This window comes from Dysidea avara, chromosome 3, assembly GCF_963678975.1.
Source record: "Dysidea avara chromosome 3, odDysAvar1.4, whole genome shotgun sequence".
NCBI classification, from domain to species: domain Eukaryota; kingdom Metazoa; phylum Porifera; class Demospongiae; order Dictyoceratida; family Dysideidae; genus Dysidea; species Dysidea avara.
This window is the reverse complement of record NC_089274.1, coordinates 15,342,402-15,369,560: the sequence shown is the minus strand read 5'-3', so window position 1 is coordinate 15,369,560 and position 27,159 is coordinate 15,342,402. Positions and strand designations below refer to the sequence as shown.

The 27,159-nt window shown below is 39.2% G+C and overlaps 1 protein-coding gene across 1 annotated transcript; it reads right to left on the bottom strand.

The window, feature by feature from the left end:
* On the bottom strand, positions 1-27,047 carry LOC136249566 (uncharacterized). Its single transcript, XM_066041616.1, has 19 exons — positions 26,873-27,047; positions 23,018-24,247; positions 22,767-22,871; positions 22,470-22,710; positions 21,403-21,582; positions 20,073-20,242; positions 19,959-20,016; positions 19,558-19,887; positions 19,365-19,508; positions 19,122-19,272; positions 11,660-11,767; positions 11,360-11,448; positions 11,071-11,121; positions 10,879-11,021; positions 10,674-10,824; positions 10,479-10,616; positions 2,043-2,183; positions 327-577; positions 1-281 (listed from the first exon to the last, which is right to left on the bottom strand). The coding sequence occupies exons 2-19, from the start codon at positions 24,235-24,237 to the stop codon at positions 68-70; spliced, it is 3,885 nt and encodes a 1,294-aa protein (XP_065897688.1). The 5' UTR covers positions 24,238-24,247; positions 26,873-27,047; the 3' UTR covers positions 1-67.
* Between the last annotated feature and the right edge of the window lie 112 nt (positions 27,048-27,159).

The window sequence follows — 27,159 nt, the reverse complement described above, 5'->3', positions numbered from 1 at the left end:
TACATTTAGCATTGGTAATGATGTATTTTGCAACTATACTTGCGCAAATAAATAAACACAAATACTTTTAGTGGTCAACTGTTACATAATCTTCCAATTCATCTCGATACATTTCATAGTTTTTTGAGCTATCTTCAAATGTTGATAATTGCATATTTCTAGGAGTCTTTCGCTGACTGTTGGATGGGAGATAATTACTCCACCATCTCAGTATCCCAGATATTAGACTAATATTATTAGTTTCAATCAGTTCATTGGTGCTAGTAGAGACAAATCTTTTCCTACAATAGTACAATAACAACAGGTATATCCTGCTTCAAACTTACCGACACATGTCAAATATTTTAAACAGTATGTATAACCCGAAGTATACAAATGGAAGGATGAGTAGAACTATAGCAAAATCATTGTTGGCAGTATCCAAGAGCTGCTCATTGTCCAAAAAGTATGCAGAGAGAAGTACAAGGTCCAACAATATCAGTACTTCTACCAGATTCACCCAATGGTAACTGTAAGTATATGGACGAACTCTTGCAGTTATTACTAGTATCAGTAGTGCAGTGAATGTAAGAGCAAGCTGTAATCAACAGTTACAACATGTCATAGTAGTACAATTAACAGTTACTGTGTATTGTAACAAATAAACAGAACAGCTGCCTTTCATATACGTACATAGCACTTATGGAAAAAACAATGCCTTAATGAGAATTTTAAAGATTTTTAAGCTGATTCTTTGCATTGATTATTGCACAATGTAGTGAAACCCAGACACTTTTGGGATCATGTTAAATTGTCCGTATAGTATGTACGTGTTGAGCTGAATCCTCAAAAACATTTAATAATTCATGGATACAATTACACGCGATCTTGAAATTTGGCTCATTTGTAGTACTGCTTGACCTGCAAAAAATATTTCAAAATCTTTTTGTTCAAATGTCTGACATAATATTTAAGGCCAATCAGATTTTTCACAATTCATTTCCTATGGGAAAGCCATATAAGTACAGTGTCCATTACAGCCCTTACCCGAACTTGTAATGGAGCCAAACCGTACGTGTCTGTTGTTGACACCTTTGCTGTTACCACTAATCATCTGGTTGGCTGAAATGTTAACTCTGTTGACCACTTATAATTTTTAGCTGTTTTTCAGGATTCAGCTCAACTTGTACATACTATAGAAAGAGATGTCCTGATTTCAGGTGCTTAAATGTACATGCATTCACATTCACACACACACACACAACACACGCACAATACACACACACACACACACACACACACACACACACACACACACACACACACACACACACACAACACACGCACAATACACACACACACACACACACACACACACACACACACACACACACACACACACACACACACACACACACACACACACACACACATACAAATGGGACAGAGTGTCCACATTTTAGGATGTCCTTTCAGTTTGAGGGGCTCAAATTGCTTAACTACTCATTCAAACTTCCTAAAAACCATTTACAGTAGCATCATTACATAGGCTACTAAAACATATAGTAGTGTGTCATGCTACCGAAGAAGCTGTACACCAGTATGTTATCACGTAACAACAAACTAAAATGAAGGAATTACAATGCTTAAATAGTCCTTTTGTACTTTCTTTTCCAAATGAGACAACTTACACAGCAGATTTCTATTCCAGTTTGGTAGTCCATGTGTTAAATTCAAGTAACGGAAAACTAATCTTAAAAGAGCTGCATTGTGTACTCCCTAATAGTGGAGTCATATCAATGGAATAATAAGAGTGCTGTGTAGACTCCTCTACTATATTATATTTCTTTAGATTTTTTTTTTTTTGGAAAGTGCTATGTTTTCATCAGTTACACTTATGAAAAGCTTATAATCCTTTGAAACATCCCATCCATTGCTTGGGTGGGCATACAGTGTATTGTCATTTTAATTAAGGCACAACCTAATAATGAATTTTTTAGATAATAATAATCGCCCGTCCTGATTGGTAAACTAGGTTAGTTAACTACCAAAGTATCACTTACTTGTGTGTAACCACTACTGAAATTTTCAAACATTAAGTAGACAATAAAAAATAGTAATCTTCTGAGTAAGTCATATCCACTCCACCAGTGGCATTTATTATCAATTCCAGAACTTATTACATCTCGAATGGGACCAGCTTTCTGTGAAAATAAAATATAACAATACAAAGCTAAGAAACAACACTTACATGAATTTAATTCAAAACAGCCAAGCCGTAAAAAAAGAGTGCAACCCTCAAAAACGCTATTTATTGGCACAAAATTCACCTGAATTGTCGTTATTAAAATTTTTACCATTAACCTACCATCACAGCCCTTTCTTGGCTGCCACCTTGGATTTCACATCTTTTTTCACCATAGCCTTTTTGAGGGCCACACTATTTTTTTACAGCTTGGCTGTTTTGGATTAGATTTCACTTCTTTTTGTATCTGTATACCCCAATAGGCCGGCTTTGGGACTTTTTAAACCTATATTTGTTTCTTTACCACGGGAAGAAGTCAAAGAAGAAATAGATTTTAAATACTGTAACTATTTCTGATTTTATCAGTAAATGTACAAATTATATATATATATATATATATATAATACATATATTTATTACATGTCAATTATTCCCTACAGATAACTTGTTTGCAGCTGATCTCTCTACTAGGTGACTTGAAATGTAACTGAAGCCTCTACAGGGTGATTTGCTTGTAAATGAACTCCCTACAGGATTCTCTCTACAGGGTGACTTGTTTCTAGCTGAACTCTCTGCAGGGTTATCTGTTTGTAGTTAAACTCTCTACAGGGTGATTTGTTAGTAACTGAACTCTCTACAGGGCAGGGCGATTTTGTTTGTAGCTGAACTATCTACAAGGTGATTTGTTTCTAGCTGATCTCTCTACAGGGTGACTTGTTTCTTGCTGATGTCTCCTTTTTTCTAGCCGATCTCTCTACAGGGTAACTTGTTTACACAGTATAGCTGAACTCTCTACAGGGTGATTTGTTTGCAGCTGAACTCTCTACATGATGGTTTCTTTGTAGCTGAACTCTATACAAGGTAACTTCTTCTAGTTGATCTCTCTACAGGGTGAATTATTTGTAGCTGAACTCTCTACAAGGTGCTCTATTCGTAACTGAACTCTCTACAGGGTGATTTGTTTGTAACTGAACTCTCTACAGGGTGACTTGTTTGTAGCTGAACTCTCTACATGATGGTTTCTTTGTAGCTGAACTCTCTACAAGGTAACTTCTTCTAGCTGATATTTCTACAGGGTGATTTGTTTTTAGCTGAATTCTCTACAAGGTGATTTGTTTGCTCTACATGATGGTTTCTTTGTAGCTGAACTCTCTACAAGGTAACTTCTTCTAGCTGATCAGTGATTTGTTTGTAGCTGAATTCTCTACAAGGTGGTTCCTTTGTAGCTGAACTCTCTACAAGGTGACCTCTTCTAGCTGAACTCTCTACAGGGTGATCTTTTCATAGCTGAACTCTCTACAAGGTAACTTCTTCTAGCTGATCAGTGATTTGTTTGTAGCTGAATTCTCTACAGGGTGGTTTCTTTGTAGCTGAACTCTCTACAAGGTGACTTCTTCTAGCTGAACTCTCTACAGGGTGATCTTTTCATAGCTGAATTCTCTATAAGGTAACTTCTTCTAGCTGATCACTCTACAGGGTGATTTTTTTGCAGCTGAACTCTCTACATGATGGTTTCTTTGTAGCTGAACTCTCTACAAGGTGACTTCTTCTAGCTGAACTCTCTGCAGGGTGATCTTTTCACAGCTGGACTCTCTACAGGTGATTCGTTTGCAGCTGATCTCTCTACAGGGTGAAATGTTTGTAGCTGAACTCTCTACAGGGTGATCTGTTTGTAGCTGAACTCTCTACAGGGTGATTTGTTTGTAACTGAACTCTCTACAGGGTGACTTGTTTGTAGCTGAACTCTCTACATGATGGTTTCTTTGTAGCTGAACTCTCACAGGATGACTTGTTTCTAGCTGATTTTTCTACAGGGCGATTTGTTTGTAGCTGAATTCTCTACAGGGTGATTTGTTTGCAGCTGAACTCTCTACATGGTGGTTTCTTTGTAACCGAACTCTCTACAAGGTGACTTCTTCTAGCTGATCTCTCTACAGGGTGAATTGTTTGTAGCTGAATTCTCTACAAGATAACTTCTTCTAGCTAATCTCTCTACAGGGTGATTTGTTTATAGCTGAATTCTCTACAGGTGATTTGTTTGCAGCTGAACTCTCTACATGATGGATTCTTTGTAGCTGGACTCTCTACAAAGTAACTTCTTCTAGCTGATCTCTCTACAGGGCGATTTGTTTGTAGCTGAATTTTCTACAGGGTGATTTGTTTGCAGCTGGTGGTTTCTTTGTAGCTGAACTCTCTCCAAGGTGACTTCTTCTAACTGAACTCTCTACAGGGTGATCTTTTCGTAGCTGAACTCTCTATAGGGTGATCTTTTCGTAGCTGAACTTTCTACAAGGTAACTTCTTCTAGCTGATCTCTCTACAGGGTGAATTGTTTGTAGCTGAACCCTCTACAGGGTGATTTGTTTGTAGCTGATCTCTATACGGGTTACTTGTTTCTAGCTGATCTCCTGAATTCTCTTCAGGGTGACTGCTCTATTAGGATGACTGCTCTATTAGAGTATCTCGATCTCGCACTTGCTACACCAAGTTGGATTTCGTGTTATAACTCTGTGGCTTTAAGTCTGATTCTTTTACACCATTGAAGAGCCTTTCTAAGATGATTACTCCATCTGTACAGCAATTTTCAAAGCATTACTCTAAGCGGTTTTTCTGGTAGACGTGGCAAGTAGTTGTTCTTTATTTGCTAATCTTGATTGAATAATTGTTACACACTATTGGTTTTTTCGTTGTATCTTTGTGGTTTTAGCTCCATTTTTTTCAACCACAAAAGGTTTGAAGTTCAATAGTTAACCTGTTCACCCACCGATTTTTAGCCTCTTCCCGTAAGCGGTTTACCCTGTAGGCATGACAACATATTGGTGTTATTTTTCGTGAATAATCGCTAATAACGTTTTTCCTGTTTATCCTATTCCAGTCAAACTTGGTACTAAGATGTGCCTTTATACCCCCCCTTCTGTGTGCCAAAGTTCAAGGCAATCGGATATGGAGTTCACGTTTTATGGCAGTTTTTGTAAGTATACGAAAAGACGAAGAAAAAAAAATGAAGAAGCTAAGCCAATTTTTGAAGTCACATATCTCGGGAACGCTTGAAGCAATTTCGCTCAAATTTGTTGTGTGGAATACTGAAGTTGATGGGTGTATCCACAACAAAAATTGTCTTGTTTTGTTAAGGCAGCACAGAGCTACAGAGGTGAGGAAATCGATTTTTTTTTCTTCCTGTCAATATACTCACGGTGTTGCGTGCTGGCTTCTTGGGCCGCACAACACACTACCATGTGTCTTGATATGTGTACATACAACCTTTTTTTTTTACAACTAGTGCATACAACATTATGTACACACAACTAGTGCATAAACAAATGTTTTGAAATTCAAAGGTTCAGTCATTAAGGAGCATTCAAATGTAAAACCAAAACATTCAAATCCTGTTGGCATACTTTGCTATTGTTTACACTATGTAAGTAAGTAACAGCCTGGCTTGCAGTCTGTATGATGTCTACAGTCAGGTGCATGTGAAGCTTATGTAGCTAAAGTCTTTGAGTAGGCTGTAGGACCAGGTGTCCTACAGACCTTCAGCACTTGTGCTGTAAAGCATTAATAAATTTAAAACAATAAAAAAAGTCAGAAGTGCTACATGCTCAGATCCAGGGTTATTTGTAGCAATGAAACTAGTACTTTGCTGTTGTATTAACAATAAACTTATCGTGGGTTTTAATTATTAAAACATTCAAATTTTTCATTCAAACCCTCAACTGTAGCATGCATTTATGCACTAGTTGAAAGCAACCCCTCCGGTAACATCATGAAAAGTGAGAAGTATCATACAGTATGGAAGTACTACATATTAGGGATCCCTCCTTCCCCAAATAAAGGGTGCCCACTCAAACATCGCCATCATAGAATTACCATATGAGATAAAAGGGAAGAGTCTTGGGCTATAAAAACCAATATCTTGATAACTTTTGATAATGAAAACCATTTTTTATCATGATAAATGATAATATCAAAATTATATGGCATGGAATAGTTTTAATAGTAGAAATAACGAGTGTTTTTTTAGTTTCATATTGTACAAGCGTAGCGGTGCTTTAACTGGTTTAGAGTGTTTGTTGTCTTGCTTGGAACATTCATTTTGTGAATTCGAACCGCGTCAGTTTTCAGCCATCAGACAATTGGTAAGTGTCTATGTAGTACAGTTGTGGTAGTAATACAAGCAAATAGTATCTTTTTGGCTACTTTTGGCGATTAGAAATGTTATGCACGTGATCTTGTTTTTCGTATTGATTTTCCAATCAATGCATAACTGTTCATAACTGTACTTTATTGTGACACAAATGGAAAGTATAGCACACTTGAATGCATTACAGAAAATAGAGCACTTTTTTTGCTTTGATCTCGCCAACGCAAAGTACTTTAATCCTACAATAAAGCACTCTTTGCGGTACAATAAAGCACTGTTTGTGGGCAATAAAGCACAGTTGCCCATGTGCTCTAGTGCAGGTTAATAGCCCACGGCGCTCACGCCAGTACAACTAATCACCCAAGCTGGTGTAGGCTGATAGTCCGCGCTGTACTGAGTGGCCCAGCCAATATAAGTTCTACCACTGGATTGATTTCATAGACATATTTAAATACTTTGATGATGGGTAGGAGAAGGTAACATTGCTGTTACATTTGTTAATGTAAATGGACAAGTCCTGGAGATATCACGGAAATACTTCACCACTGTGTCACAATAGAATCGATTGTGTGTTGTGACCAAAACCTACCAAAATATACGATGAATGTCTACCATGCCAAACTATGGTGAACTACACGTGAGTTACTAGTTTGTGTGCATTCAGGCTGCTAATAATTCGTGCAATGCATGTCCTAGTGTATGGCCGCAAGCTACCACTAGAACGTTCCATTAATCATTTAAAACATTGCTTTGCTTGTGCTATATGAAAAATAAAGCACTTGGTACTTGACCTCGATGCTAATAAAGCACTCGGCTTCGCCTCGTGCTTTATTAGCATCTTGTTTAAAGTACTTTGTGTTGGTGAGATCAAAGCGAAAAGAGTGCTCTATTTTCCATAATGCATTCAAGTGTGCTATATTTTCCATTTGCGTCACAATAAAGTACAGTTATGGAAAATAAAGAACAGTTACGCATTGATTGGAAAATAAATATGAAAACAAGATCACGTGCGTAACATTTCTAATCACCAAAAGTAGCCTAAAAGATACTATTTGCTTGTATTACTACCACAACTGTATTACATAGACACTTACCAATTGTCTGATGGCTGAAAACCGACACGGTTCGAATTCACGAAACGAACGTTCCAAGCAGGACGAAAAGAAAGCCCTCTAAACCAGTTAAAGCACCGTTACACTTGTAAAATATGAAAATAAAAGTGCTCGGGCATGGTCTCGAGCCTAATATAGCACGAGGCGAAGCCTCGTGCTATATTAGTCTCTCGCCCACGCCCTCGTGCCATATTAGTCTCTCGGCCATGCCCTCGTGCTTTTATTTTCATATTGTACGTGCAGCGGTGCTTTAACTAGTATATAGCACTCATGGCAATGCTTTAACATATACATAATACTTGCCAAAATGGTCTTTACAGCACTGTCACAACTGGTAGGGGACTTTTCTCACAAGTGGACCTTCTGACTGGTATTGATATACAGCAGTTTACTATTATCTCGATATCTCAGTATTTAAAGAACCAATATTTTCATCACAATAAGTCATATGCAGTTTTCTATTATCCGGGCACCTCCATTGTTGGACAGGCCAAATAAGTCATGTGGCTTGTAGTCTATTGACCATAATGAAGTTTGGTTTAGATGAAAGCACAAGGAGGGAGCCTAAAGGTTAGGGTGATGAATATGAAATGGAATGGTAGTAGGTTCCTTTGTTAAATTGGCTATACTCGATCATATTCTATAGAAGGACCATCTGTTTTCAGTCACTGAATTGACTACAATATGCACTATATGTTCTCTACAATCTGTAGCTTCTGAGCAAAGGATCTACCATGCAAATTTTGTTCTGAAAAGCTACTCTTCATATGTTAGTATTACCAGTGTGCAGGGGAGGGCAACTGGAGCAAATTTTTCCCTGGCCTGCTTTGGGCCTTATAGTATAGTGAAAATGTACCGGTACTTTTTTATACTGTAAGGACCCCACTTTTATTTTCTAATACTTGCCCCTGGTGGCTCTGCCAGTGTGGTTTGTGGGATAAGGTGGGAGTCAACTAGTATAGGTATATTTATTTCATCAGATCATTTTTTCTGTCTGAGAGCACAATGACAGGGCCACCAGGGACAAGGGACAGAAGATAAAAGTGGGGCCCTTACAGTATAGTATGCCAAATACATTTTTACTGGGCCCCAAACAGGCTGGGTAGGAAAAAATGTTCCAGTTCTCCCCTCCTTTGTGGCACTCTTATAATTTAGTGAGTAGTTGTTCAGTGTAAATCTGCATGGCAGATCTTTGTACAGATCTAGATTCTAGAGTGCATTGTCAGGACATATAGTAAGTAGCCACTATGAAAATACGGACAACTTCCATTGCGAAGGGAAGCCATCATGTGCTACCACCAAATTGACACTTTTCACTGTCAGCAAAGATGAATGGGACACAAAGGAGGACACTGGTAAGTCCATGAAGAATGCATTGTACGTACTGCAGTATGCCAAAAGCACCTCTTGTGCTGAAGCGACGTCGAACAGTGAAAAAATCAAGCCCGTAGCCTTAGCCGTTATTGAGTTACGCTTGTCTGAAGGCATCAGTCAGTCAGTCAGTCAGTTACTCGGTCAGTCAGTAGAAATTCCGTTAAATATATATTTTAAAATTCTGTAGCACCTTGTGGAAAGCATTCCGGGTTGATCTGAAGGCTTGTTTGGGCTTAGTTTTACCTAACCAATGCAATACTGCCTCATCGTTGACTGGGAAAATTGAAGCTGGTTTTTGGGGTGATTTTTATTCATGGGCCACACCCACACCCACACCTTTGACCAGACCACCCGGATAAGAGAGGTCCCACTGTAGGTATCATGAAAAGTGTTTTATCCTGATTATCATATAGTCCTAGTTCACGAGTCTTTGTTTATCATCAAATGTTAAATCTACCTATGCTTTAACAAAAAAGTAAAGAAACTAGTATAATAAAATATGAGGGATCAAAAAAATTAAAAGTATTGAAACATGAAAGATATGATGGATGATATACCATATAGCAGGTTTTTTCAAGGGGAAATTTTTTGTGATTTTCATGGATTGGCGGCTACGTATCTATAAAAAGTTCCCCTCTCAAAATTTGCAGCTTGATCAAAATGGCATTGTGTGAGTCCTGAAGAAGTGAAAAATTTCCATCTTGAAATTTTGGATGGTGGCAATCCACAAATAATTTTCCCCTGAAAAAAATCCCACTATACAGTATTGCAACATACAGTAAATCCCTGCTCTGGCATTGAACAAATCATTAGAACATAGCAATGTAAGGATTTTCCCACATGGCTATGTTGTATTGTACCATCATTCAGATAGAATTCCTATGGATATAATTACATGAAAATACCAAGGAGAAAACATCCTGACCGCCTGGTAGACTCCTGTAAGTGTTCGAGCGTAAATCGGATGGCTGCAGGTTCGAGGCCACCTAGGTCCAGTCATGGATTTTTTTTCTCCTTTCTGCAACTTTTCAAACACACCTTAAGTAGCTGATGTCTTAGTATCTAATGTCTTTGAGCAGGCTGTAGGACCAGGTGTCCTACAGACCTTCAGCACTTGTGCTGTAAAGCTTTAATAAAATAAAAAATAAAAATATATCTTGTTTCACCACGTTTTACATGTACAGCTTGGATATCAACTTCAATTAAAGTAGTATATATTAGCACAAGCAGCAAATTATGTAACTTTGAAAATATTCGTAGAAAAAGTGACACAACTAACTATCTTGTGCTATTACCAAAGTAGATCCATGATAGACGTGTGCCTGTATGAAATGTAATCAGATATGCATGCAGTGTTGGAGTTTGTTTGGATACTATCATATTGTGGTTCACTTGGTTTGTTGCATAGTAACTTGAAAGGCACATAGTCCTAAGGTGGCTGAAAGAACAATATTTAGTAATAAATGAATGGGGGCCAGCCTTCTGTGAAAAAGTATTACACAAGCTTAATGAACAGTTGCCCTAATGGTGTTAATCTCTTATAATGTACTTTTATCTTGATCAGCTAACTCAAAGAGTGTACAATACAAGGAATGTTGTACACAAAATACTATAGATACACTCCTTACTTTAATGTAGTTGAAACTGACTGCAAGCACATAAGTTGGTAATGGTATCAATACCAGTACCGATACAAGTATTGCTATTACTCCATATGGAAGATGTTGTCCAGCGAAACACTGTAGTGTCCCATCAAAATAGTAAACCTGTTCAAGTTTAATGTGTAACAAAACTAAAATGTGTAGTTCTACTTCTTTACTCACTCTCTTTCCTTGGAAATTAATGGGTTCGTACACCTGCACACATGCCAGCAAATTCAAACAGGTATCAGCAGTGTAGACATAGATGATTAAAATTAAAAACCAAATGCCATCAACTGTCTTTCTTTCACTTAGACGAGGCAAAAATCGTGCTCTATGAATACAGAACAACAGCTATGAGATAAATAACACCAAAGCTACTTCTTACAGGATAATGTAAATAGTAGCACACATTGCCATCAGTGCTGGTGTTACAAATCCAAGCATGGCAACTTCTACTGTATCCATGTGAGGTGAAATACACAATGGAAAGAACAGGCTAAACCCAAAAAATCTTGACAAGTAGAAATGCTACAGTTAAAAGAAGTTATTAAAGATATTACAAAATTCACACACATACCCACTGAATGTTTCCTTTCGTAGCTCCTGCTTGGTAAATATATCCCAAAACCTGTACAACAATTAAAGTGAGACATGTAAAAGAGACAACACAGAAAAAGAATTTTTATTCTTGGAAGATTACATAAAACAAGGATATTTCATATCGTAGCCATGAAAAATTTTTGTGTTAACAATTATCCGCTGTATGCAGTTTATAAACAGAATAAATATCGAGCCAATAATATTATACAGAATATTCAAATATTAAGTCCAATTTTTTAGTTACATCCCTACAATTATAGCTGTACCTGACTATAAAACAGAAATCCTTTGAGTGTGTTTGGCAAACGAACATTGTAGTACACGATCAAGAACGAAACAATTATGATCAAAATACCTGAGAATAAAACATATGCTGTTAAAATAGTAGACAATAAAGAACAGCACACATGAAACACACAAGGTTAGCATTCATACACATTCAATATGCTCAATCATCCATGAGTGCATGTAGCTATGTTATGTATACATATACATACACGTGCAGTTATGTGTCTAAACTGTTAAAATTAACATATTACACTCATTTACACAACTACACAACTTACAAATGAGAACAAACACTACAATATGCCATTCTTCACATGACACACATTCAATAAGATTTAAGGCTGTGCCATGATTGGAAATACTAGGACACTTTCCACACAGGAAGTCTATAAAAAAATTAAGAAATGTGAATATGTGAACAGCATAGTAGTAATTGAGAATGTGATCATTTCAGTACAAGCCGCACATAGGACAGTCACTATTTGATTGGTTACAGCTTGCCAAGGCTTACAGCTAGAGTCAATCATCAAATCTCAATTATCTGAACAGTTGATTATCTGAATACAAAGAGTGTTCAATTAGAGTATTTTGTTACAGGATTATGTTCTGTTAGAAACAATAGCAAAAGTGAACAACTGTTTGGTTTTCATTCTCCTCTCCCTGTATTATTTTAGATAATTGACTTTCCACTGTATTTCAGTCACACAACACTTTGTATGGCTTTCCTAGTTATGTAACAAACAATATGCACCATTTTAGTGAAAGCATTTCAAAAATAATGGTCCCAATTCCAGGTGACATGTTTGGTGTTTGGTTGTGCCATTACACTGTCACAAGTTTAAGGAAAAATTAAGAATTTTAAGTTCAATTAGGGATCATAGAAAAAATTAGGGAAATAAGGGAGGTCGCCTATACCTGCAGATATACTAGTGAACATTTAATCCCTAATTCAGTCTATACTCCAAGACCAAGACTGAATCAGGGATTAAATGTTCACTAGTATATCTGCAGGTGTAGGCAACCTCCCTTGCTTTCCTAATTTTTTTTCTATGATCTCTAATCGAACTTAATTCCTAATTTTTCCTTAAACTTGTTTGTTACTTTTTTTGTAACATTATTATGACTGGTGAACCCAAACATACTGCATCAAAAGAAAGGATGGTGCCAGAATTAATGTTTTCATCTGAACGCGTGCCATAGCTATCAAATACTGCTTCAAAAGTGCAGTGGCCATTATGCTTCACTTTCAGTTATGTTCAGCCCGTTACACAGCGCCACAGACAAAAAAACAGAAGTGCCTCTGCAACAATCCAGTCACCACGAAAATACGACAATTTGTGCACCCCCAACTATCACAAAAAAAAAACAATCAATTATTGCCTCGAAAGTGCAGTGGCCATTACGCTTTGCGTTCAGCTATGTTCAGCCCGTTACACAGCGTTACAAATGAAGAACAGTGTTAGAATCGTCTCTGCAATCAATCCAGTCACCACAGAAAATACGGATGATTCCAGTTTACAAACATACTGTAGGGAAACCATGCATCGCACTACCGCAAATCGACACCTTGTGCTGTCAGCAAAAAGAAATGGGACACAAAGGAGGACAAAGATAAGTCCATGATGCGTGCATTGTACATACTGCGGTATACCAAGAGGCATATCTCAGGACGAAGCAATGTCAAACAGTGAAAAAATCAAGCCCATAGCCTTAGCCGTTATTGACTTATGCTTGCCTGAGGGCATCAAGCAGGCAGGCAGGCAGGCAGGCAGGCAGGCAGGCAGGCAGGCAGGCAGGCAGGCAGGCAGGCAGGCAGGCAGGCAGGCAGGCAGGCAGGCAGGCAGGCAGGCAGGCAGGCAGGCAGGCAGGCAGGCAGGCAGGCAGGCAGGCAGGCAGGCAGGCAGGCAGGCAGGCAGGCAGGCAGGCAGGCAGGCAGGCAGGCAGGCAGGCAGGCAGGCAGGCAGGCAGGCAGGCAGGCAGGCAGGCAGGCAGGCAGGCAGGCAGGCAGGCAGGCAGGCAGGCAGGCAGGCAGGCAGGCAGTTATCAGTAGAAAATTCCACTGAATATATATATATATATATATTTAAAGTTTCGTAACAATTTATTGGAAGCCTTTAGGATTGTACTGAAGGTACTTTTGGGCTTGGTTATACCTAACCAATACTGCCAAGGAGCCAGGATGGAGTTGTGAAGCTGGTTTAATTTTTTGGCTTGGAAAATGCATATCTCTATGATCCGTAATATACAGTACTACCATACTGTATGTTATGATGCGTGGCCAATTTTCTCTAGGGTGGCACTACAAAATGGTAGAAGATGATGAATAGCACAAGACCACAAGACAGCTTTCCAGATGCCACTAGTGGCGGAGGAAGTAATTGAAGTGAGGAGGGTTGACCAGAGTATAGAATTGCAGCAGGGGTCAAGGGGCAGAGCCCCCCAGAAGCTGTATCCATTCTAACTTTCAGGATGTCCCAAAGTTCACCAGAATTAATTTACAGTAACCATATAGGTGCAATTTGAAGCTTTTAAACTACAATAATACTCATTAAGTTGTAAGTATTTAAAACAGGTTAATAAAAAGCTGTAAAAGGTATTAGTATTACTACATTCTGTGTACTTATATAGCATTTACAAAACTGCACAAATCACCCTTTGTTCACCTGGATACAGGTGATACAATGGCCAGAAATCAAGTAGGGAGTGTGGGTTCACTTTCCTAGTACAGGAAAAAAATGTTCACTTTTAGTACTTTTGGGGACATTGTAGGAACAGTGAACTGTAACACTTGCTTTACATGCATACATACTTGTAACATTAAGTAATTCTATTAATGTGTGTACGTCATTATGTGATCACATGATAAAGAGGGTTGACCTCGTGTTTCCTACATGGTGCTGCGAGCAGTTCGAAACTGAGCAGTTGCGACTTACTGCTATTAGTCAACTGTAAAGGAACCACCAGACTATATCCCTGTGCCGGTCGAGGCACCTGTAAAGGTGATTTTAACCAAGTTGTAGTTGTTTCTGTCGCGTGCTCCCTTTGTAGACTAATACAAAACTACCCGGAGAAGATGCCATACGTGTTCCGGCAAACTGACTTGCCCAAGCTTGACATACAAGTAGACAGAGGGTCCGATTTTGAGGCGTGGAAGGATCAATGGGCATCGTACTGTACCCTCTCAGGGCTGGCAGAGGAGTCCGCAGCAACTAAGGTACAAGTATTAACTTTGTGTTTGTCACGAGAAACCCTCGCCATTGTTAATAATCTTGGTCTCACTACAGAGCAAAAGCAAGACCCATCCGCCATCATCACAGCAATAAAGCGCCATATCGATGGTCATATCAACGAATCCGTAGAGCGACGTAATCTACGCTGTTGCACACAGCAACCTGGTGAGAGCTTTGATGATTTCTTGGTCTCCTTACGCGAGCTAGCAAAGACATGTGGCTTCTGCTCAGAGCAATGTATGCAAAAAAGCATATGGGACCAGATAATTGAAGGCTCTCTCGATGGTGATGTCACTGAGAACCTACTGAAGCAACCAAACTTGACATTGGATACTGCCATAACCATGTGTAGGGCACAGGAGGCTGTTAAGAAACAGCGGAGTGAAATGAACAGTGCAAACCCTGGAGCTGTCTTGGCAACTAAACAATGGTGACAGCCACCAACTATTCAACCCAGCCAGCAGCCTGTGATCTGCCCAGGGTGTGGGTCGAAGCCACACATTGGGGGTCGAGTACGCTGCCCAGCTTATGAACAAATCTGTCATCACTGCAACAAGGTGGGACACTTTGCCAGAGTATGTCGGGCTAAGAAAGCCACACTACCCCGACCCCCACCACCAGTCTCTGCTAAATCTGTACAGACAACATGGACTGAGGACCATCAGCAGCACTGGCTAGACACCATCACACAGATCGCCGCCACTGAACCAGCACCCACCATTGAAGTTCGTATCTGCTCTGCCAATGGTTCATGTGATACACTAGCCCTACCAGACTCAGGTGCTGACATTTCAGCAGCCGGACCACAGCTTCTACAGTTGCTTAAGGAACACTCCCTCAACCTATTACCGTCAGAGATCATCCCCCGTACAGCAGATGGCCATAGCATGCAGCCAATGGGCAAAATACCTATAACATTTCACCTACAGGGAAGGCAGCACAAGGAAGACATGCACATTTATTCACAAGTATCAGGGGTCATCATGTCCTGGAAGGCAGCTAGAAGCCTCAGCATATTACCCTCACAGTACCCTCAACCAACACCAATCTTTGCACCCTCCATGACACCTAGTAATGACATCAAGACTGTCAACGTAACACCCAGTATAGCAGAAGTTGGTGCAATGATCGATTAATACCGCACAGCGTTTGATGGCCAGATCAGAACCATGTAGGGCGAAGAGTTCCGTATCTGTCTAGCAGCAAATTCCAAACCCTTTTGTGTACACACACCTCGCACAATACCGTTTGCTTATCGTGACAAATTAAAAGCTGAGCTAGACCTCCTGGAGTCACAGAACGTAATTGTTCCAATCACTGAAGCCACAACATGGTGTGCACCGATTGTGGTCACACCGAAGAAGCATTCGCAGAACATTCGCATGTGTGTGGACCTATCACATCTCAACCGCTTCGTCATCCGAGAAAGATACCAATCTCTCACCCCTGCCCAAGCTGTGGCTGACATTGCCACCAGTGATGCAAAGGTATTCACTGTTCTTGACGCACTTAAGGGCTACCATCAATGCCCATTAGATGCAGACAGCCAAGCACTGACCACATTCATAACACCATTTGGTAGATATAAATACTTACGAGCCCCCTATGGCATCTCCTCAATTTCTGAGCATTACAACCGGAGAATGACTGAAGCCTTCAGTGGGTTGTCAGGGTTCAGACGCATTGCTGATGATTTTGTAATCTATGATAACAATGTCACGGACCATGTTAAGCACGTGGAGCAATTCTTGCAGCGGTGTGTGGAGAACAACATTGCACTGAACATGGAGAAGTGCCAGTTCTTTAAAGCTAAAGTCACCTTTGCAGGCTTTCAGCTATCATCACATGGATACAAAGTAGACCCATCTATCACAGAAGCAATTACCAAGTACCCTACACCTACAACCGGTCTGACTTGCGCTCCTTCATGGGTCTAGTCAACCAAATGTCAACGAGCACCCACACTCTGGCATCACTGTTGACGCCTCTCAGACCACTGCTCAGCACAAAAAATGAATTCTTATGGTCTAGTCATCATCAGGAAGCTTTCACAAACATCAAGACATCCCTGACTACCTCACCACTGCTGTCTTTCTTTGACATGACCAAACCGACAAGGTTAAGTACGGATGCCAGTAAACAAGGTCTCAGGTTTATTCTACAACAGAAGACTGGAGATGAATGGAACCTGGTCCAAGCAGGGTCTCGATTCTTATCTGACGCAGAAACACGATATGCAGTGATTGAGTTGGAAATGCTTGCTGTCTGTTGGGCAGTCACCAAGTGTAGAGTATTCTTAGCAGGCCTACAGCATTTTCTTATAACAACAGATCATAACCCACTGATCACGATCCTTAATATTTGTCGCCTGGATGAGGTAGAGAACCCTAGGTTGCAATGCCTTAAGTCTCGCTTGATGGGATACCACTTTACCACACAATGGACTAAAGGTAGCAGTCACTGTGCTCCTGATGCGTTGTCCCACAACCCTGTTAGCAACCCTCTTGTTGAAGACTCATTAGCAGAGTATGATAGCCAACACAACCCTGAATTATCAACAGCCGAGATTAGAGCTCTGTCAGGTTCAGAGCCTCTCACCACCACACGCTTACAAGAACTACAAGACAATGCAGCCAATGACCCAGAATATCAACAGCTGAGAGAGATGATTCTCAAAGGATTTCCAGATCACCGACAACAGCTTCCAGAGTCCTGCAGATGATTCTGGAATGTATGAGAACATCTTAGTATAGATGGTGGCTTTATTGTCCACGGGTGCCGTTTGTTAATCCCGACCATTATGAGACAGCAAGTACTATCTGACCTTCATGAATCACACCATGGGCAGTTCGTACTAAACAGCGTGCACGGTTAACTGTCTACTGGCCAGGAATCGATAATGATATTGATAACATTATTTTATCTTGCCAGTTGTGCCAAGATCACCTACCCTCTCATCCCAAAGAGTCACTGATGCAGAAACCAAAGCCACTTCATCCTTTTCAGGAATTTGCAGTTGATTATTGTAGCTATGGTGGACGCCAATTCTTGATCCTTGTAGACTGTCACACGGATTGGCCAGAGATTATCCCAATGGGTCATAACTCTACTACACACTACCTTATCACAGCATTAAGGCAAACATTTTGTCGCACATCAGTACCTGACATTCTATGGTACGATGGGGGTCCACAATTTACAGCCCACGCATTCAGAAACTTTGCAACACACTGGGGTTTTACACACAACACCTCGTCACCACGGTATCCACAGAGTGACGGCAAGATAGAAGCCACGGTAAAATCAATGAAGAAGATTCTGGCAACCTCATGGGATCATCGTCACCTCAATGAAGACCGATTGTGTCGTGCCCTTCTCCAATACCGTAATACACCTTCACGTAAAGATGGAACCTCTCCAGCCCAGAAATTGTTTGGACATCCCCATACAGGACAGTATACCAGCACACCGCCGATTGTTTGCACCAGAGTGGCAGAAGAGCACTCAAGAAGCTGAACAACAAGCTACTGAGACGCTAGCCCAATCTAAGGAATTTTACAACACCCATGCTCATCCACTTCCTGACATTCAAGTTGGTTCTAAGGTAGCTTTACAAAACCAACAAACAAAGCTGTGGGACATATATGGAATAGTTGTCAGTATTGGACCTAATCGCAGGTACTTTGTCAAGACACAAAGTGGAAGAATCCTTGTCCGTAATCGCCACTTCCTCAGACGCTGTACACCAGCTTCACTTCAACCACCCTCCCTGTCACGTGATAGAAGAACAAATGCTCCACATGCCTCCCCACCAACATCTCCAAGACCACCATCACAACCTCCAGCTGAGATACGACGCTCTGTGCGACCCCACAGACCATCTGCAAGACTTATTGAAGACCCCAGCTGGCCTGATTGATATCAGCATTGGTGCTCCCCTGTGCTACCAATGCTTGGGGGAGGTGTAGGAACAGTAAACTGTAACACTTGCTTTACATGCATACATACTTGTAACATTAAGTAATTCTATTAATGTGTGTACGTCATTATGTGATCACATGATAAAGAGGGTTGACCTCATGTTTCCTACAGACATGTTTGCTTGACTGCTCTAATAGGGTATTTGAATGTTCTATTAGAGTATATCAATCTTTTCTTGCTGTTTTCAAGCAAAATAATTTCAGCGATCTTATTCTGAGGAGGGGAACTGAGGGGGGCTTCAGCCCCTAGCCCCCCTTCCACCTCCTTTGGATGCCACACAGTCAGTCAAACTGTTGAAAATCCTTTGGCTAGCAAAGTAAGAGACATTTCAACCATTTCTACTTCGCCAAGCCAGTCTTGGATGATTTCATGCATGGTCATCGATCACCACCCCAAGGGCTTGGGGAATTAGAATGGACAAAAAACACACTGAGCAGTAACCCTGTATGAATGGATAATGTACGAACGCAATGAGTTTGGAATTGATATTATGTGTGTTGCAAACTATGCACAAATTGGCTTTGTTTACCAGTCCTTCCTTGACTACACTGCTGATCAAGATCATCATCCTTGACTAGACATCCTGATAATCTTCCCTCTTGTGTACAATCTTGATAAGTTAGTGGAATTCTGGCTGTCAAGAAATTCCCATCATCATCAAATCCTCCATATCTATCAGACTAAACAATGGACATTTTTAAATTGGAGCACTTATGCCATGTTTGGTAAATTACAAAGACACATATCTTATGTAATGCCATGAAACACTTACACGGACATAGATGTATCTATTAGCCTGGTCTTGTCTTATGATAACATTATTACCATAGATGAACACACACACTCCATCAGTACTGTTGTACTGATAGCCAACATGACAACATCTTATGGTCACATCTACTGTAAGTCTATTGACCTGTGTGGCGATTGTATAGAATCACATGATAGTACTAAGCTATACATACCACTTGTCCATTGGATGAATCAATGAGATTTAGCATGAAACTGGATGGAAAACTAAAAGAATTTTGTTGGTTTATAGCACAGTTACTCATCAGTTGTTCACTATTGTGCATTACAAGTGATGTGTTCTGCAATGTCATGTCATTTACAGCTGCAAAATTTGAAGTGATTTCCTCTTGAGGATCTAGATCAACCACCAGTACATTGGATGGTTGTGCTGTTGGGTTTCTGTAATATGAGTACACTGCATCTTGTAAGTTTCCATCTTGATCTTCAACGTGAACACGAAGGGTAGAAATTTCTCCCAGAGAAATCATATTATTGTCATTTTCCTAACAAATAAAACATCATACCACTACTAAAAGTAACGGACGCAACAGACAACACTTGTGCATTAACTTACCACAATTAAAACATGTGGAGCAGTTTCAAAATATGGTCTAGTTTCATTAATACTTTGGCTAAGAGGGTACAAACAGTGTATATGTACAAAGTTGATATGTAACACAATGCTTACCTAAAGTTAAATATTGATATTTTAGGAGAAAATATTGATGCATTGAAGAACTCCGCAGGATTCTTTGTAGCTGAACGTTGACCAATAACACATTGACTGATGTCATCAGCATAAAATGCTTGTCCTTGTCCACGTTCTTCTACTCGGTTGTTTTCAAATACAAATTTCACCTATTACAGCAGTATTTGGGAACGTTATACACACAAATACATGACTAACACAATACTAAGAAAATTTGTTATAAACTGCATCTCTATGATTATACCTAGATGCACATCATGACTGACCGTTCTATTAGAGTACATGTAATTGTGGTGTATTGCTGTTGTATATGGCGTTTTACACAGTAGAAAACTGTGGTAAATCTTTGGTTAACCAGGATAAAATGACAAACAGGAGAATCTTAGTATTAGTTAATACAAATCATCGATTAAATCAATTCATACTATTGCTGTACCAATTGCCCATCATGTTCTTGTTAAAAATGAGCGTGCCTACTGTACATGTTTCAGCTAAAAGTTTGGAGGATTTCTACTAGATACTTATTCAAGATGTTTATAGAACTAGTATGTTTCGTTTTAATTAAGAGCAATGAAAAGAAGTGAAACAAGAGATATGCACTTAGCCACTACATTGGTGTTTCTGTAAGAGTAGTTTTAACAGATTTGACATTAGATACACTATTAACACTCTTCTGCAAAGGTACGTTTCGCCGTGTCTACAATGACTTCGTTTTGTGGATGCAATATATTTTGAAGGTAATCCCTATTGTACAGTCTGAAGCATAGAATCCTATGCACAAGGGAGCATGCACATACACTACTAACATTACAGGCAAAATTCAACACGGTGTCTAGTGATAGTGACATATATCATTAGTTGCATCATTTTATGTGTAACAGGGATACACAGAATGGGCTGCTTTGATAGGAGGGCTGTCGAGTCAAGGGAATAGCTTGGATAGTTCACTGGAGTAATTTTGTGTCACTAGCGAATGTACAAAGGCTGTCCTGCTATGCCTGTGCTACCATTCTTCCCTTGTGCCATTCATCTTCGTTTCCTTTGCTTCGTCATGTTGGTAACGTGACATACTCAAGCATGCGCCTTCGTATAATGTCCTAATAAGAAAGTTAAAAAGTTACCTTTTATAATAGTACACGGCAGCATATGAAATTACATGCTCCCTTGTCCATAGGATTGATGCACTCCTGGTACAGTACTACCAGACTGTATAATAAATTTAGTTGTATTCAAGATGTTCTAGTTTCATGACAAAATATAAAGACTCTAATAGAACAACCAACTACACAGAAAACAATCAACTACTTACTTTCCATAATTCTGGTTCATTTTCATGTTCCCCACCGATATTATATTGGATAAAACAGACGTTGTTTAAGAGTAAAGTGATGTCATTTCCAGCCCTGAAGTTTCCTGCGGCAATACCTCCCCCGAGTTGTGATGCAGTGTTGTTGGTGAAGGTTATCTTAGTGTCCGGTAAAACATGCATCTGTCAAACAAAAATTATAAATGTATTAAACAACTAACCACATCCAAACTTTGATATACATATATACAGGCTATATACTCAACCACTATAACAAAAATCTTATGTAACCTGAGTAGAAATCTGAAAGTCTGTGCAGGTATCAACATTTTAAGCGAGCAATGTTGCTTATATAGAAAATTACTACTAAACTACTTTTAAGGCCAGCTCTGGAGGGTGTAGGCTATGCCCTCCTTCTACTATTTCTCAATTCTTAGCTAGTGCATACTACATATAAATTAATGGTATGAGAAGCTATATAATCACACATGCAAGCTTGCTGGTTAATTACGTAAGTGCAACTTACTTTCTAACTTATCAAAGCTTCTTATGAACTATAGCAGTACAAAACAGTAGTGCTGCACTAATGAAATAGTTTACAATACTTCTATAACAGCCTATGCAAGCCACTCAAACACAAAGTAACTATTGCCAGAAAGTCTTGGTAGGAGCATGCAATAAAGGATTTGTGCATGTCCTTTTGATGATTGGTATGATTGACGCCACACCATAATTAGCAATGACTCCATAGCTACTGTGATCATACACATCATCATACTGTACATCGTCAGAAGCAGTACTGACAATATGGTATTCTACTCAACAAAACAAGCAGATACAGTTCAATTTTCCATATGTAAGATGACTGATTGCGTTAGTTGAATTTCTCAATGTAGCCAACACATGTAAAACTTGGGAATAAATATGTTCAATTAAAAGAGGTGTCTTTAATTTATGAGACACAAAATATCAAACCATCAGAACTAGCACATTAAACTGGTGTTCATTGAAGAAATATTACACACTTGAACTCTATACTCACAACAGTAGTAGTAGTAACATGAACTAACCAGTGCAAGTTCTCCTAGTCTGATAGCACCACCGAAGGTTCCTCCATAATTGTGAAGAAACTCCAAATGGCCACTGATAGTTAATTTGGCATGATTCATGTTCACTCCACCTCCAATATTAGATCGAAACACATTTCTACCTCTAAATTCCACTGGGAATCGTAGTCCAATGACAGTGTTATACTGATATATTAAGAGCGAAGAGCCTGGTATAAGGTAGATGCTGTTGTTTTCAAATATGCTGGAAACACAGAATAACACACATTGTAAGCATCAAACATACACTACGTGGCTTACCAGTCTTCAATCACTGTGGGATAGCTGCCAACATCTACCCGACTGTATGATGCTACTCCAACAGCTGATGCAGTGAGCAGAGCAAAATTGTTTATGAATGTGCAGCTAAAAGTAATGATATGATGGTATGCAGCTAGTGGTAAGCAGTGAGCTATTTTAATGTGTGTTAGTATAGTGTTTGTACACACGCACGCACACATGCACAGCCAAATAACAGATGTAATGTACAATCCAATTGATACATAACATACTTTGTAATTACAGCATTATTTGTGTTTACTCCATCTTCTATGAGTGTTAAAGAACTTCGTACAAGAAGTGCTACAGCACCAGAAATAACTGCCCAATTATTTGTGAATTTAGAATTCTTCACTCGTAATTCATTAAATTCAGATGATCCATACAAACTTACAGATATGCCACTCCCAATGCCACCTGCTGACAGAGGCAGTGTTGTTAAACCATCAGTAATGGTTGAAAACACCTGGTCAACTTTATTAATAAAGCTATCAGTATCAAAATCAATAACAGTATCATTTCTTGATCTCAAAAAATTTCCAAGCGCTCTGTTTCCAATAAATTCACACTCAGAAATATCCACTAAACAGTTAACTGAGTCCAGAGAGATCATTGCTATGGCACCACCTTGGTGGATCGCAGAATTGTTATAAAATTTGGTGTTAGAAATGCATGCTGACAGATTGGTCACTTGGTTGAACTGCAAATAAACGCCACCACCATTTCCAAAGGGAATAAACCCATATGGTCTTCCTTCAGTTGCTGAATTATAGTTTGGTCTCTTGTAAGCAATGTTGTTCACAAATGTACAGTTCTCAATGGACAATCTAACATCAACCTGGTTTCTGAAATATGCTCCAATTCCTACACCTCCAGATGGATAAAAAATAATTGTTGAAAACAAATTAGTGTTAATATCTGGTTGTAGACCAACACTAGAATGGAAATGACAATTTCTTACAGTTATGTTATTGCACAAAACCATTTGAAGTCCATTGTCAGTATTGTGGTGAAAAGTTGAGTCTGATATTTCCAAATTGGTAATATTAAAGATGTAAAGTCCTGATGTCCGAGATCCACATCGTGAGATGCTCAAATCAGAAATGGAAATGTTAGTACCATTGTTAAAACCGATTCCATTAAACAGTGCCAAACTTAAATTCTCTGGCAGACACTCTATGTCAACAGTACCTGTATCGTTAGGATCCATTTTAATAATGATGTTTACAAAATTGATGAACCTTATAAGGTTTCCATTAGTAGCAAAATATCTGCCTGGCTTTACAAATATTGTTATGGACTTGTTATTGTATTTTTTAGCAATTTCAGTTACTTGTTCGGCAAAAGATTTACCCCCCGGTCTGATCACTCCATAGTTGTCAGTCAGAGTTAGTATATAAGATGTGTTAAGTAGAAATGCTGAGGTAAAAATGAACCACTTTGTTGACAACATCTTTTAGTATCTACAAAATAAAACATTTGATGAGATACTACCTGACAGGCAGTAGCAATTGTTGCATTTAAAGTCTTATCTGATGATCATGCTTTAAGCTTTAAGCACACATACCATATTTACTTGGTCAAAATTGCACCTTTAATAGTAGCCGCACTTGAGTGGTACAGTGATCGATTTTGAAAGTAAGGACTGCAACATTCTTTTCTAGCATCAAGTGGTGGTCAAGTTTGAATAGTTTCTACATCAACTTTTAGAATTAAGGTAATAAACACCGTGGCACTTAACCAAGTAAATATGGTATTCACACACAACATTTCTAGTCTTTAAGTATGAACACATGTAAGTTATTACATGAAGTTAGGTGGGACTTTTCCATAGTTTCCAAGCTTTTGGTATTACTTATTTTCTCCTAATGTGGTTGACTGTCAATAATAGAAATCATACACATACGTATGGTATCTGTAGTTGGAGTGAATCACAGTCTACCCTTATATGCTATGTATCAGGGGAATACTGATACCATACCTTCTGTTTATCTAGCATGTATAAAATGATGTGATAGAGTTTCCCTAAAACAGTGATCATGTCCCCTTACTAAACAAGTACATTAGTGGGAGGCTAATCGGTATATATGGACATACACATCATCTAACCAGACTAGACAAAAGCCAGACAATAATGTCATTGAGTGGCTACACTACTGATTTCAAGCCTTGACAGTAGTCTCGCGTGGCCATACCACTTTTTTTCCTTTCTTTTGTGTTGGGGTACCCTGCCCCAACACCAAAGAAAAAAAGTGGTCTGGCCACGCAAGACTACCTTGACAGCTCCTCATAATGGTTTCGAGAGCTTTCTTTTTTTTGGATGTGTGATAACTTTGTATGGTGGTTTCTGGTATTATTGGGGATCAGGAGCAGCATGGATGGCCTCATATAGCTATGTACATAGTTAAACATCTTCAGCATTAACTTTTGTAGAGTATCTCAACCATAAGATTATCTGCTTGATCAAAAATCCCAAACTTATTTGGTACATGTGTAGTTTCAACCATAGGTGAGCTACAACACTATGAATTTCATGGAAATAGTTTGTGGAAATTAATTTTTGGCTATGTATATGGAGGAGACCTAGAGAAAGTGGGGTCCAGTGCCTAGTCTAGTGTGGCCCAATGTGGGTCTCATGAATACCTTGGTCTGAGATCACACGCAATCATGAATTAACAAGTTCGACTGTACTGATAGAAAATGCAGTTTTACATACTCAAGAAACTTATGTGAGTCATGCCCACCATTTGGGAATGTGTTTTGCTGTCTAAAGGATGCATGGAGCAATGGCCTATTATTCAGGATTGAATGCTTGTAGGAAACTATTCTGGTGTCAAGGTAAGCCAGGAATTGTGGATTGCTGTGGCTGATTGCAGACTTATGTTGAGCCACGCCCACTTATCAATCATTGATTTTGCAGCTTGGGACTTGTGGAGCCATAATCGAGATTCGGTTGTATACAATCACTGGACTGGACTAGTGGACTGGACTGGTGGACTCAGTTTTTTTTTTTTTTCTTCTTCTTCATTTTAGCACATATTTGGGCAACTGGTCGTAGCTATTGCTACATTGAATGTAAAATATGCAGGTGAATCTGTCTACTTGGCACTGTCTGTTATCTTAGAATTGTGTGCAATTCTCTCTCTCTTGGCATAATCTGTATTGTACGACTACCATTTGTCTTATCATGAAGTACAAACCATACAGTATATGTGTATGTAGTGTTGTAGTATCCATGCAAGTTATAGTCATGGAGTCAGCTAAATTAAGTGGCGACAGTTAACTGTCTTGCTATTCAATAGCTGATAAAAAGGTTCTATAGTTTTTGCACGACGGCAATAACAAGTGAAATCACATGCACAAGATTTCAACCAATCAAATTGATCCATTTTGAACTTTAAACTATAATTATCGCATGTGACTTCTGTTTTAGATTTGTTGACATGCAAGAACTATTAGAACCTCTGTACATAGCTGAAGCTGGGCAATGTTGACAAGTCTGGCATGATCACACCTTTCTTTGGTTTGTGTGTGGGTTTCTTTATGTGTGGGGGAGTGGTCTAACTACATGAGACTAACATACTTTCAACCAGTTGCCCAAATATTTGGTTAAAAAAGGGAAAATACCTGAGTCCAGTAGTCCAGTCCACCAGTCCAGTCCAGTGATTGTATACAACCATCGAGATTCCCATGTGTCACAGATTATAGATCATGTACACCATAGACATGTGTGTTCCTAAATTATACATGTAGCACTATGTATGTTTCTGGTCACATCTTTGCACAGGAGTAGCGCTAGGCAGGTAGACAAACTTTGAAATCGTCAGTATTTTGGTACCATGATAATTATGTATTGAATAATACTCTTGGGAGAAGTAAGTATTTGTACAGATTATTGAGTACTGCTGACCCCCTGACCCAAACCAGACGGGACCCAGATGTGACCACCACAATACTAAAACTGCAGAAGTACTATCAGTGTACTTTAGATCGAGTATAACATACAGGCGAACAACGACTAATCTGTTATAATAGAAACACACATGGCCTAATTTTTCAACACGAAGTAATCCGCGACTGTAACTCACTGGAAGCACTTCTGGTTAGTCCTCGGGGTGTCTGATTAGATTGAACGATCGCCCTTTTACAATAGTTCATTCATAAGTTTGCCACAGTTTTGTCACTACTCGCCAGACTGTACATAAACTCTGTACTTCGAGATCACATACACATGACAGCATGATTGACCTTCACATAACGTCTATGTAATCGTATCTCCGTTTATTAAAATTACGGATAATGGTCACGTGAAGTGATCAGTGAGGTATATAGCAGTTTCACGCAAAATTGTGAGCGAAATCTACGTCTGGCCATA

Excerpts from the sequence above, each read along its gene's own strand:
- LOC136249566 (XM_066041616.1), bottom strand. The coding sequence starts at position 24,237 with ATGTTGTCAACAAAGTGGTTCATTTTTACCTCAGCATTTCTACTTAAC. Across the intron at positions 21,583-22,469 it reads GACTAGGAGAACTTGCACTG|ATGCATGTTTTACCGGACAC; the intron begins GTTAGTTCATGT and ends TTTGTTTGACAG. Across the intron at positions 282-326 it reads AAAATATTTGACATGTGTCG|GAAAAGATTTGTCTCTACTA; the intron begins GTAAGTTTGAAG and ends GTACTATTGTAG.